The 12,193-nt window shown below is 40.2% G+C and overlaps 1 protein-coding gene across 1 annotated transcript in view; it reads left to right on the top strand.

The window, feature by feature from the left end:
• Nucleotides 1-12,193, top strand: part of khdrbs3 (KH domain containing, RNA binding, signal transduction associated 3) — a 129,310-nt gene that overhangs the window by 54,284 nt on the left and 62,833 nt on the right. Inside the window, exon 2 of the mRNA XM_085792344.1 lies at nucleotides 6,655-6,773. Within this exon, the coding sequence (XP_085648470.1) occupies nucleotides 6,655-6,773 (119 nt within the window). The remainder of the gene's footprint in view (nucleotides 1-6,654; nucleotides 6,774-12,193) is intronic.

The raw sequence follows: 12,193 nt of genomic DNA, 5'->3' as shown, positions 1-12,193 counted from the left end.
TGCAAGGGGGTCACAACATTTTTGGTTGATTAGACAATTCTTTTTAATATTTGTTCGTTTCAAGGCAGTGGCATGGCCACCCTGTTCACTGTACCTTGCACATGTTTAAAATAAAAACACGAACATATATGACCCTGTGTATTATTTGAATAGCTTAGCCTACTTTGAATGCACAATAACAAGGTAGATTTATACATGGCACAAGGCCCTGTTTAATACAAAACACAGTTTTATACAATGTAATATATTGTATAAAATGATGTCGAGATGGAGCAGGGACCCTCATATTGAATATATAGTAGGCTAGTAATACATCAGTTTGGGGGTCCTTGGCCAGAAAACTGTTGAAGAGTCCTGCTTTAGTCTAGCCTGAAAAACCAGACTATATCACTAAAATGACAGTCTGGAAACGACCGGTAGACCTCAGCTCAATCCAGGGGGCGGGATGAAGGCTGTCTTTCAAACTGCCTCTGCACGCAATAGGGTAGCGCTACGGCCAATCAGAGCAAAGAGCAGGATGTCGTTAGCCTGACAAGCCAATTAAAATCTATGTCGCCATCGCGTTAAGCCCGCCCAGACTACGCCCAACAACTCTCTAAACAGAGCGCTGTGATTGGTGAACACAATCGGTGTTCGAGACTCAAAAAGTTCCTATGGCTCGTTTCTAGACCCACCTACGGAGCAAATATTTTTGCTGCCGCTAGGATGCGTCTAGATTTCTAGGCTAGCTTTAGTCTGAATCTGTATCAAAATAAAAAAAAGAAAGAAAAAAACATTGAACATTTCACTTTTGCAGCTTTAAAATTGTTATTTTTAGTTTAATTCTGTTTGCATCACAGACCAGATGATGACGATGATGCATCACAAAGTGATGCACAATTCTCTTGTGGGTTGTGAGTTGGTATACCTGGCGCACAGACACGTGTTTATGATCTCACCGTTCACCGTGGAATTGGTAAAGTTAATGACCCAATTGCCTCTGTGCCCACTTAGACTCTGGGCGGCGTGCAGCTGAAGTCATGTATAATCCTACAAAATCTACCCGGCTTATGCATTTTAAATGGGAAGGCCTAAATCACAGAGCTGCTTTTAACCGAATGCATTTCTAGTAGAAAAACAGACAGCTGGGTGGTGTCCTATTGTGGGGTGTCATTATCCAGGCAGATGCGTTTTATAGACTATAAATACAGTTTTTTTAATGTGGGCAAAGGTTGTAAAGTGGTAGCGTCTCATGCAGCAGGGGTTTTCTGAAAGGGTCTCGAACATGAAGAAACAGATTCTCAAAACAAAAATAAAGACTTTGGTTTATTTCAGCTCTGGTTATTTGTTTATTCGGTAGTTTCATACTCAACAGGTTCATTTTAAAGCCATGTGAAGAATAAAGACAGTTCATCTTTCTAAACCAATATGCATCAGTGGGTCTGAATGAAATGGATCAAATATTGAATGTTGAAGATTTTCTTAAGTTATTCTTGACTCACTTTGACTCTATGGTCCACACACTCTTGGCCTATAAAATATATTGTAAAATATGTATGTTTATCTGGTTCCCTTGATGAGGACTTCTGCTGCTGTAACATCAGCTGAATTCTTTTTATTTCTTAACTTTGGTTTGAATGATTAACCATATTGAAGCTACAAATGCACAACAGGGATGGCTGATCTGGCCCCAAAAACACATCACAACTTGAATCACAAATCTCCCCATAGATTCAGTTGAAGTTGTGATCACATGACTGGTTGTTCATATGGTTTCTGGAACATACACAAACCTCGACATCCTGTATCCACTCTGGCTTTATGATTTATATGATACTTTACGCTGCCCTGATGCTTTCTTCTGGTTGTTCACCACTGCTCTTCACCCACAGCGCTGTGATCTGAATGGTGGCAAAACCAATCACATGTTTTTACCTAGTTTGTATGGAGTATTTATATGGACAGTGCTGTTATTCAGGCTGTGTTATGCAAAACAATATTACAATGATATCAGATATTACAATATGCAGTTTCATTTGAAATGGTTATTTTGGAATTTTCCAGTGTTTGTTTGGTCAACATGTTCCTTAAAGGTCTCATACTGTCTACTATACTCAGGGTTTAGTTTAACTGTTGACTGTCTAGCAAGATGTATCAGTGGTTTTGAGTGCCTGTGATCCTCATTGTTTTACAGTTCTTTTCTGTAGCAATGCTGTACTGCACACTGTTGTGACACATTTTACTTTTTATCAGAAAAAATTGCAGCTCCTACAATTTGGATTTTGCTATTGGCCACAATGCATTACGCATCTTTAGCTCTTATATAGGTCTGTTGTCCCACTGATGGACGCTTGTTGTCGCTAGCTGCACTGGGTGGTGACTACATTTTGAAGGCAGAATATCTTAGCATAGCACCTTTGATTGCTTGCAGATAATGTGTTAAGTGTTTATTTCAAAACCTACAAAAACAAAATCCCAAACTTATGATGAGACTTATGAATGTTATTTTATGGTAATTTCTTGCCTTTATTTGGTAAGTCAATAGCTTGCCTTTTCTGCTTGTGCCCCATATACCTGGAACAATCTTCAGATAACCTTAAAGCTCAATCACTAATTTCCTCTCCTCTGTTTGTACTCTTTTTCTGTCTGCTTCCTGTATTTTACCTTGCATGTTTGTATCTTTATTTTCTTATCTGTTTTGTTTTGTATATTTTGCCTGCTCGTCTGCACTGTAAATTAGGCTTGCCTCAGTGCACTTACGAGTTTGAAAAAAGAAAGAAAGAAAGACAGACAGAAAGAAAGACAGACAGAAAGAAAGAAAGAAAGAAAGAAAGAAAGAAAGAAAGAAAGAAAGAAAGAAAGAAAGAAAGAAAGAAAGAAAGAAAGAAAGAAAGAAAGAAAGACTGGAGTCAGGAAATGCGGGGATAGACTTGGAACGACAAGAGTTTGTCCAGCCAGGCAGGAAACAGGGACTCAGTGCTCAGGGCAGTCTGACTCTGCATAGACACGGTGTGAGTCCTAACCACTGGGCTATCAGGTCACCCTGTATCATGAATCCATAATCCATGAAGGAATTTACATTTTTACATTTGTCAAGTCTAGAAAAAAGAAACGTTTCAGAGAGGTGAGAGGGAGATGTCTGTGAATATGTAATCTGTGGTTTGTGTCTCATCACAATTTTGCTAAATAAAGCGTCTCAGCTCATTTACTTTAAATGTGTTTCCATATCGTTGCTGAACCTAAAACAAACAAACCAAAAATCACTCCAGCATTATCCTTGAATCTCAGTTTTTCTACTCATCCAGTTCAGGGATTCACAAATTCAAGGGAAATATAGGTTAAGTTGCTGCTTCTCCCTCCATCCTCAAAGAGAAGCCAGGCAGTGGAAAGAATTCAGCTGCTCTTCAGCAGTGAGAAGAGCCCTCATCAGGGGAACAGGATGTACATACATATTCAAGATAAATATAGGCCAAATGGTTCCTCCGGAGCACAGGAGAGTTAAACACAACGTATCTTAAGGAAATCTTCAAAATTCAATATTTCATTCACTCATTCCGTCACAGCCTCTGAGCAGCTGAGAGAATGTGGGCTTTGAAATCTTTATCAACCGGCTGAATTCATTTCATCCTTCACGTAACTTCACTCGTCGACATTGTAGCTGAAAAGCTGATGGGTTTTGGCACAAAGACGGGAACTACGAGGACAGAAGAGGAGACTGTATCGATGAGTGGTCAGGTGTTGTGTGGCTCTCTAACAAGCCAAACTGGAATAGAGGAGGGGACTCTGCTAAAGCTGGAACAAAAAGGGGATGCACACTGTGTTTGTGTCAGTGATGCACGCTCAAACCTCTTTCTTTTGAAAACTTGGTAATGACTTGGAGGTGGAGGGAGGCTCTCGGTTCACATGGCCACATTTTCTCCCTCATAAACTGCGGCACAAACAAGTTCTTTTTTTTTTTTCTTTTTTTTGCGAAGAACTGTGGTTAGTTAAATCACACTGGCTGATTCTGTCTCGCTGATGTTCAGAGAGGCAGCTCATTTGAAGCTGCTCTTTGGTTGCTTATTACACCTGCTGATTGATTGCAGAGCCCTGTTGGAGGTTTTATTTGGTCTTGAGATGTAAAAGAAAAAAAAAAATCCGGGCTAGTTTGCTTGGAGAGGAAAAAAGACAAAAAAAAGGAGTATTTGTAGTTGAAACACAGTCTCAGTCACAATCTTCCAGCACATCAGAGCCTGAATGTTTTGAGGACAACGCCTGGTTGAAGGAGGAAACTCTGTCTTGGCATGTTGCTAGGCGATGCATTAATATTAATGTTGTCTTTTCTCAGAATGCGCACGCTCTCTGCCCCCCTCGGGATAAACTGAAGCTTAAAGATATCTCCATCACACTGATGCTTCTTTTTTATCCTCGTTAAAACTCATATCAAAGGTTTTAATTACATTCTGCACATGTAATGCTGCAGAGCTTTGTGGAGAAATCACAATTGCCTTCTTAGTTCCTAGTTTGTGGTGCTGATACACTCGGCTCATATCTGACCCAGAGTAATTGAAAAGCGGGCTTGATGTGGTCTATCTGCTTTGTGTGGCGTTTGAACATAGGAACACGGTTGAGTTTTTCAAAGCTTATTTTTTTTAACCCAAATCTAATCTTCACATCTAACTCTGAGCCCAGGCTCCAAAAATCAAATAAACATAAACCAAAAAAGCTAAAGCACCATCTTTGCCGCGTTTTAATCGTATTTGCTTTTTTTTTTTTTCATAAAATCATCTTTCACAGGAGAAATAAATCTATGATGGAGTTGGCTCTCTGTCCCCCCCCCCCACCCCCCCCCGCTGGGCTTTTAGCCTGGAGTCTTTGTGGTAGCCTCCCTGCACCTCTCAGCTGCCCTCTCTGCAAAACCATTTTCCTGGCACTGAAACACAGATGTTATCCATCTGATTAAACGTTCAAGGTTACATCTCCAAATACATCAAAGTCTACCTCTCCCAAAAGAAGAAGCGTGACAGCCAATATTTTTGATAGCCCGAAGGTTCAAACTCCAGTGTCCTCCCGTTTTTTAATAGGCACATGAAAGGGACTCAAGCACATGTCGTCTCTATACAGGTAAATTGGTACCCGAGCTTAAAGCACCGTGATGACTGAGCCTCAGCCTGTAGGTGAGATGAATGACGCTGAAGGAAATATCTTTTTTTTTTTTTTTTTTTAGAAATAAAGCACAAGCCAATAAGGTGTGTATGTTTGTGTGTGTGTGTTTACCAGATTTTAAATTGTTGAGCAAATCTGCTGAGTGGGTCTTAAAGGATCAGCTGTCTTCCTGTTTGAACGCTGTCGCCTCGGAGCTCAAACAGAGATCACATCATGACATGAGCAGAGGTTATTGTGTCAGTCTGGATGTGACTCCTTCACATCCACACAAGACACTTTACAACTGTTATCACATGCTGTGTGTATCTCCTCATGACTGGATGCTGACCTTTCAGTGGAACACTGCTCAGCTTTCCCTTTTATTCATTTATGAAGGAAAAACATGCACTTTCCTTCTTATGAAAAAAAATGCTCTCATGTGTCTTGTGTCGTGGATATTTCTGGGTTTTGGACTCGTGTTTGGACAAAATGTGAACTAAATGTTTTGTGTAGTTTGATTCTTTTAACAACACAAACATAAGAAAATGTGCATATTTTCATAATTAACCGATTAGTTAATTATTTACACAATAAGAATATTTGGAATATCAGAATCACAATTCCCCTCACAGCTGAACAGAGCCAAAGTTGATATATGCAGAAGTGTTGTTTTAAGATAGCAGCAAATATTAGATTCTCTGATTGAATAATTATATGACTAAAACTTAAATTATCAATTAATTGATTATAAAAACAGTTGTACATATTCTGTAAATTGTTAAAAGTACTATCTCTCCATATGTATAGTGCATATCCCATGTGGTTAGGATAGCATGAGCCCTTTTAATAGTGTCTTAAAGGGGGCATATTATGGAAATATCACTTATTGAAGGCTCTTTAACATATTGTTAGGTTTGCCTTCCGGCCCCCAAAATGTGAGAATTGACAAAACAATCTGTAATTATCAGGCTCCTGAGGTTGAAATCCATGTGGTTTTACAAGCTTTTCCCCCAAGTTGTCATCCAATGGTGTTATTAGTTTTTGAATTTGCATAATACCACCTCTACCTGTGAGTATGGTACTGGTAGAGGGGGATGAGCAGTGGTTCATTTGCATTTAAAGGGACAGGCACTGAAAGCAGCCGTTCTGAACAGGGCTGTTTAGAGAGGATGAAAAGAGCTGTGATGTTTGATCCTTGGGGGATTTGGACCAAAGCATGTCACAGACATGTCTTTAAGACACCTGGGAACTATTTTGATTTGTGGAAAACGGGCATCATACGTCTCCTTTAATCTTCAATAAAATTTGGCGCAACTGTGATTTTCTGGAGCCAAAACCAAAACCTGTTCAAGTTAGATCCAGAGCTGCTCTTACAGAAGCTGCAGTGTGTGTCCGAGGTCTGAAGGAAACCTGGCTGAGATACCTCAGTAATCCTTTCACTGATAATGGAGATAAGTGGTAGCTCCGGCTGTGCGACAGTCCTTTAACAGCCCATCATATCCGCCGCCTGTCACCTGACTCCTAACTCTTCTTCTCTCATTTTTCCTGCAGAGATCGAAAAAATTCAGAAAGATGAGGGGAAGGAGGAGGAGAAGTTCATTGACGTCGTCATCAACAAGAACATGAAACTGGGCCAGAAAGTTTTAATACCAGTCAAGCAGTTTCCTAAAGTAAGTGCTATATAACCACCACCACCACCATCACCAGAGACTTCTCCAAGAATGTGATGTGCACAGATAGAGAATTTTAGATGGTGTTATTTATAGATAATGAAGCCAACTACAGTTGCTCTGGTTTTGATTTAAATTCCTTACAACAGCCACTTGACACTTTTTGTTGATGCTTTATGTTATTAGATGTAGCATATCTGGAAGGCGGCGTACAGGCGGAGTGCTGGCTGACAGAACTGGGCTAGGACTATATTAGGGATGTTACTTCCTGCCTGAAGAGTTGTTAAAGCTTTCCAGATGTTACAACTGTAATAGTCAATCGTCCTCCCTGGTACACACACCTCTCCATTACACTGACCTTGGTCAATGGCATTTTTATGTCTCGGTGTATTAATTTGTCAATGAATATTTATGAATGTGGGATTCAAAGGAGTTTTGTCACAGTGGATTTCATTTCAAAAATGGTAGATGCATGCACTTGTGGGTCTTTTCCTCAAAAAAATCATTATCCTGAAGGGTGGGAGTGCGTTTGCAATAAGGTTATAGAGGGCCAGCTTCACAGTGACCTCCATGTGAGACCCTTCTGAGCGATAATGCAGTTGCCACATTTGAGAGCACTCCAGCCTCACCGCCACCATCAGGAGCCTTCACCACGCGCTCGCTGCATGGCGGGGATTTCCCGCTGGGAGCGCGACGGGGAGGCTGATGTAAAAGTGAGAGGGCTGTTCTTACTCCATCACTCAAGTTTTCACCTCAGCCCTCCAGGGGGGACGGGGGACGGACAGACAGCAGTAACCAGGAGTGAGTGGATGGGATGGAGAGGACAGCGGGGGAAGAAACACAGCAGAGGAGTCACACACTAAACAAATACCACTCCAAAGGTTATATCAAGGTTTAGTTTCTCTGTTCTTTTCAGCTCAAAATCCCCCAAATTATTAATCGTATGCATGGTAAAAGTTAATTTTCTGGGTGTAAAAATCAGCAAACTGGCAGGTTTTATATTAGTCAACACCCAGCATGAACCACCATAGAGTTGTATCAGCTCTGTGACAACACATCCTCTGTCAGCACTCTTTGGATTCAAATAAAGAAACATTCAGTAAAACGCCCAGCAACCTAAACAGCATGAAACATTTTGTGACAAAAACAAACTTTTACAGTTTTAAGGCCACTGCTTTTAACAGTTGTACCGTTAGCTGTTTAACTGAGCTGAACCTTCAACTTATAGAACAAGTGTAACCCTCAGGCTCTCTGCTGCTGCTGTTTGCTTTCATTATCAGTGCACAATGGATCTTCCTCTGTTTCCCAGGATAAGAAGGCTGCATTTCTCAGTCTCATTTAAAAGGGCTCGCAGTTGATCTGCAAATATATAGGCTAATGCAATTTTTCCTTTCTGAATTCAGTGCGTTAGCATGCTAATGATTGCTAATTAGCAAAGTAGCAGGACTGTTTAAGATGATTGGAAAGCAATTTGTTTAGTTTTTCTTTTGTTGATCATGAACCAAAGTACTGGTCAAATAACATTTTTATGGAAAGTTGATAAATCACAAATATATTTGAGTCTGAACATTTAAAGGACAATTCCAGGTAAATTCAACCTGGGGCTATAGTTTCCTACTATTTTAGGTCTAAAAGAAGGATTCTGAATATTTTTGTTTTAATTGCTCCTGTTATGCAGCAGTTCTGTCTGTCCCCGCATCGCCACGGCAGCGTATAATGGGATAAGATCAATCTTATGCTGTTTAGGCTGTTTACATCCCACAAAACTCCACAGACAATGTCAGATAGCTTCAAACATACACTGAGGGCTTTATTTTCTTCAAGCAAGCGGACGTGTTTGTAAATGGAGCTGTAATACAAAGTCCCGCGCAAACTTGTGAAATCTCTCGTGAGAGTCAAGATGAAGGCTAACTATGTTCACAGGTCTTCTAAAGCTCCCATTTGTTTTATCAACAAATGAATATCAACTCAGAGCCACGACTTCTTCGTAGCAATAAGAGTAAGTCTGGATATTGTTCATTCTACAAACTAAAACATACTGAGCGTGTCAACTTGACTCTTACACGAGACTTTGTGAGACTTTCTTTTATGGCTTGCTTTAAGTAAACCCCTCTGTGTATGTTTGAAGCTATCTGAAGCTGTCTGTGGGGAAAAAATGTGGCTTTTTTAGACCTAAAATATTAGGAAACTATATCCCCAGGTTGAATTTGCCTGGAATTGTCCAAAGCTAGACTAAGCTAAACTAAGATAAGATAAGATAAGATAAGATAAGATAAGATAAGATAAGATAAGATAAGATAAGATAAGATAAGATAAGATAAGATAAGATAAGATAAACTAAACTACACTAAACTGCAACAAGAGCAACAACAACCCCCCCCAGAAAAGAAAAAAAAAGAAATAGGAAAAATGAACTTCATACGTCTATATGAAAAGACATGTTGATATTAACTCACTCACTGATGCAGTGCACGTCGTGATCACATTTTTCTAGCTTCAGCCTTTTGGATGCCAGCTGATGTAGCCATTGTTTGCAACACTGAACTAAATCCCAGTGTCTATATTCCAGTGTGTTACGACCCTCACGACCTTTTGTTTGAATTTCGAGCAGACTCATTAATCACCATGTGCTGACACACACTGTATTGTGGAGCTGAAATCACTTCTACAAAATAATCTGGCTGAGCGCTGACTCTGAGTCTGTAGTACGTACGTACGCCGTGTCATCTGGAGGCTGATCTGAGTCTCCCAGGTTCACAGCTAAACAGATTTGCTCTGACAGCTTTGATAAGTAGAGCCACTAATACGCTGTTTAGAGCTCCAACAAGCCACCGAAGGAAGACAAATTCAATTTGTCCCGTCTGACAGGTAGCAATGGCAAGAGTGATTGGTTTGACTTGAATGGGTTTTCCTCTGAGCCGTGAGCGTCACCTTTTGGCTTCTGGCGTTGAAGTGGCACAACCATTTTCCAAATAGCCATTTAGGTGCACATGCAGAGAGGTTAAATCCATCCTCTGCAAACAAAGCTTTTTATCAAAATCAAGTGGCTGAGGACACGGCGCTGCAGGTCCCACACGGCTGCTGAAAACACAGCTGTTCCTCAGATGTGATCCCTAATAACACTGATGAATGTTTTGACTTGCTTTGACTGATGATTTCATAGTGTCAGTGTCGGTGTCCTGTCGCGTAATGGACACTCTTTCAGAAAATCTGAAGATTTAATTGAAAGCTGGTCTGCAGAGACGGATAGGGAGACTCTACATGATTAAACCAACGCCACACAGAGTCACACCTACTCTGGGGACTAAAAATATCCCACATTTTTGAAGGAAGGATGCGCTATCGGTGCTCATCTGTACGATATGCTGGGGATCTTAGAAAGCAGCTGTTTTGGCAGAAAGCGCTGCAGGCCATTAGCGAGGCGTAAGGAGTCCCACTGGTTTATTTCCAGTTCAGACTGTGGCTTTTCTCTCGGCGCTGGGAGCGCTGATTTATCCTTTCTGCTGTCGCTCCCGTCCTGCTGTCCTCAGCACAATCAGCGCGCTGGTTCTCTGTGAGCACACCTTTTGCCAGGCTGGCAGTTCTACGTTGAGCACATGATAAAAAGATCTCTCCCCCCTGCTCTCCCTTCAACTTAACTGTGATTAATCATGCATTCTTCCTCTACTTGTGTCCGCCATCTCTCATTCCCTTCATCCACCTGACACTCTCATTGTATTTCAACAGACAACAATTTAAATCCAGCGTTTTTAAATCGTTTCAGTCATTTCCTCTTTTTTTTTTTTTTTTGGTATTTTATTTGTATGACTTTTTTTGGTGCCGCCAACATGGCAGCAGGCTCAGCAGGCAACAACCTGTAATTAAACACATCAGCTTTTATTCTGGTGATTACAGGCAGCAGCAGCACAATCCTCTCACACAGTCTAATGACATGAACCAGTGCAGGAGCCCAGGCAGGTTTTTTTTTTTTGTAAGTCCCATAATCCCTCGTGATAACTAAAGCATTAGCAAAACCCCAACGCATCAGTCACAGTGGGAGTCGCTTGGATTTTTGATATCTGATAAACAGCAGGGATTATAGTTATGTGTTCAGTCATATCTTTGGATTGCCCATATGATGGGATGTGCGTGTGCCTCTGCAAATGTATTGACCGGACGCCGATGTATTTAAATGTCCAGATTAAGACTTCTGTCTGACATTTACTGGCATTAGTCAAATAAATACAGAGAAAATCCCCATGATCTCTTTTTAAATAGTCAAGATCTTAAAATAGTGTCAAACAAATGCCATTAAATCCATACCTATGACTGTGTTGTCTATAACAGACTCAGAAATTGAGCTGCACGACCCCTGTTAGCATTTTTATGCCAGAATATCACGTCTTCATGTTGGAATTCTGAAATATCTTGTAATCTTTTCTCTACAAATTATGTTTACATACCAAACTGTGATCTTTCTCTAATCTTCAGTGATTACCCACACCTATAACCAAAAAAAAAGTATTTCTGTAGCCGTGTTGCACTTACCAGACTGGAATAAATGTTGCTATCGAACATAGTCCAGGCTGCAATTACATTTCTCATCAAAACATAATTGTCAAAACAAATGAGTTAGGATATAAATGTACGCTTTAGGAGACAGTGTTACAAGAGCAGGTAATACAGGAGTGGATTTAAGCCCTTATCATAGGACCTGTGGTGTGTCAGAGGGAAATGTTACCATCATTACAAGTAATAACATGACCATCAAACAACTGCCTTGGGAGGTGTAGATATTAGATGAAACCTACTCTTTTTTATTATCATTTTTTATCATTTAGTCATGATGTAGACATTATTCAACATCCCAAACTTGATTAATTCAGTTTGTACACAGACCAAAACAAAAAAGCTTGGAGATTGAGCCCTTGTGACTAAATACGTCCTGATTAAGTTAAAAGTTAAGTTAAGTTAAGTTAAGTTAAGTATCCTGATTCTTGAAGCTGTTGGCATCGGGCTGCGGCCTTTGAAAAAGAAACTTCAAAGAGACCGATACGAACCTGAAACAGAGCTACAAATGTTTGGTTGAACAAAGATGGATCATTTTGAGTCACTAAAGCTCTACTTTCTGTTGAACTCCTCTTTTTTGTCTGATTCCTTCACACGGCCTCAGAAAGATTCTAATGGGGAAATCCCCCCGCAGATCTTTACAATACATAGCCTAATCATTTATCATTTCAAACCGAAAACAGAAGTAAAGCAGGTGTGTCAGCTTGCTGTCGGTTTAAACAGTGGACGTCCCTCTTCATAAAGACAATTTATAAAAATAAATTAATAGAAAAAAAAAAACTATGCTAATGAACAACATTGTACTGCAGTTTTCTGACAGAATGATTAAATTAAAAACTTGCCCAGGGGTCAGTAATTGGATTAACTCGGTG

This window comes from Trachurus japonicus, chromosome 11 (assembly GCF_045865225.1).
Source record: "Trachurus japonicus isolate A0001 chromosome 11, Traja_1.0".
NCBI lineage: Eukaryota > Metazoa > Chordata > Actinopteri > Carangiformes > Carangidae > Trachurus > Trachurus japonicus.
The sequence above is the reverse complement of the archived record's forward strand: the minus strand, read 5'-3'. Positions and strand labels throughout refer to the sequence as shown.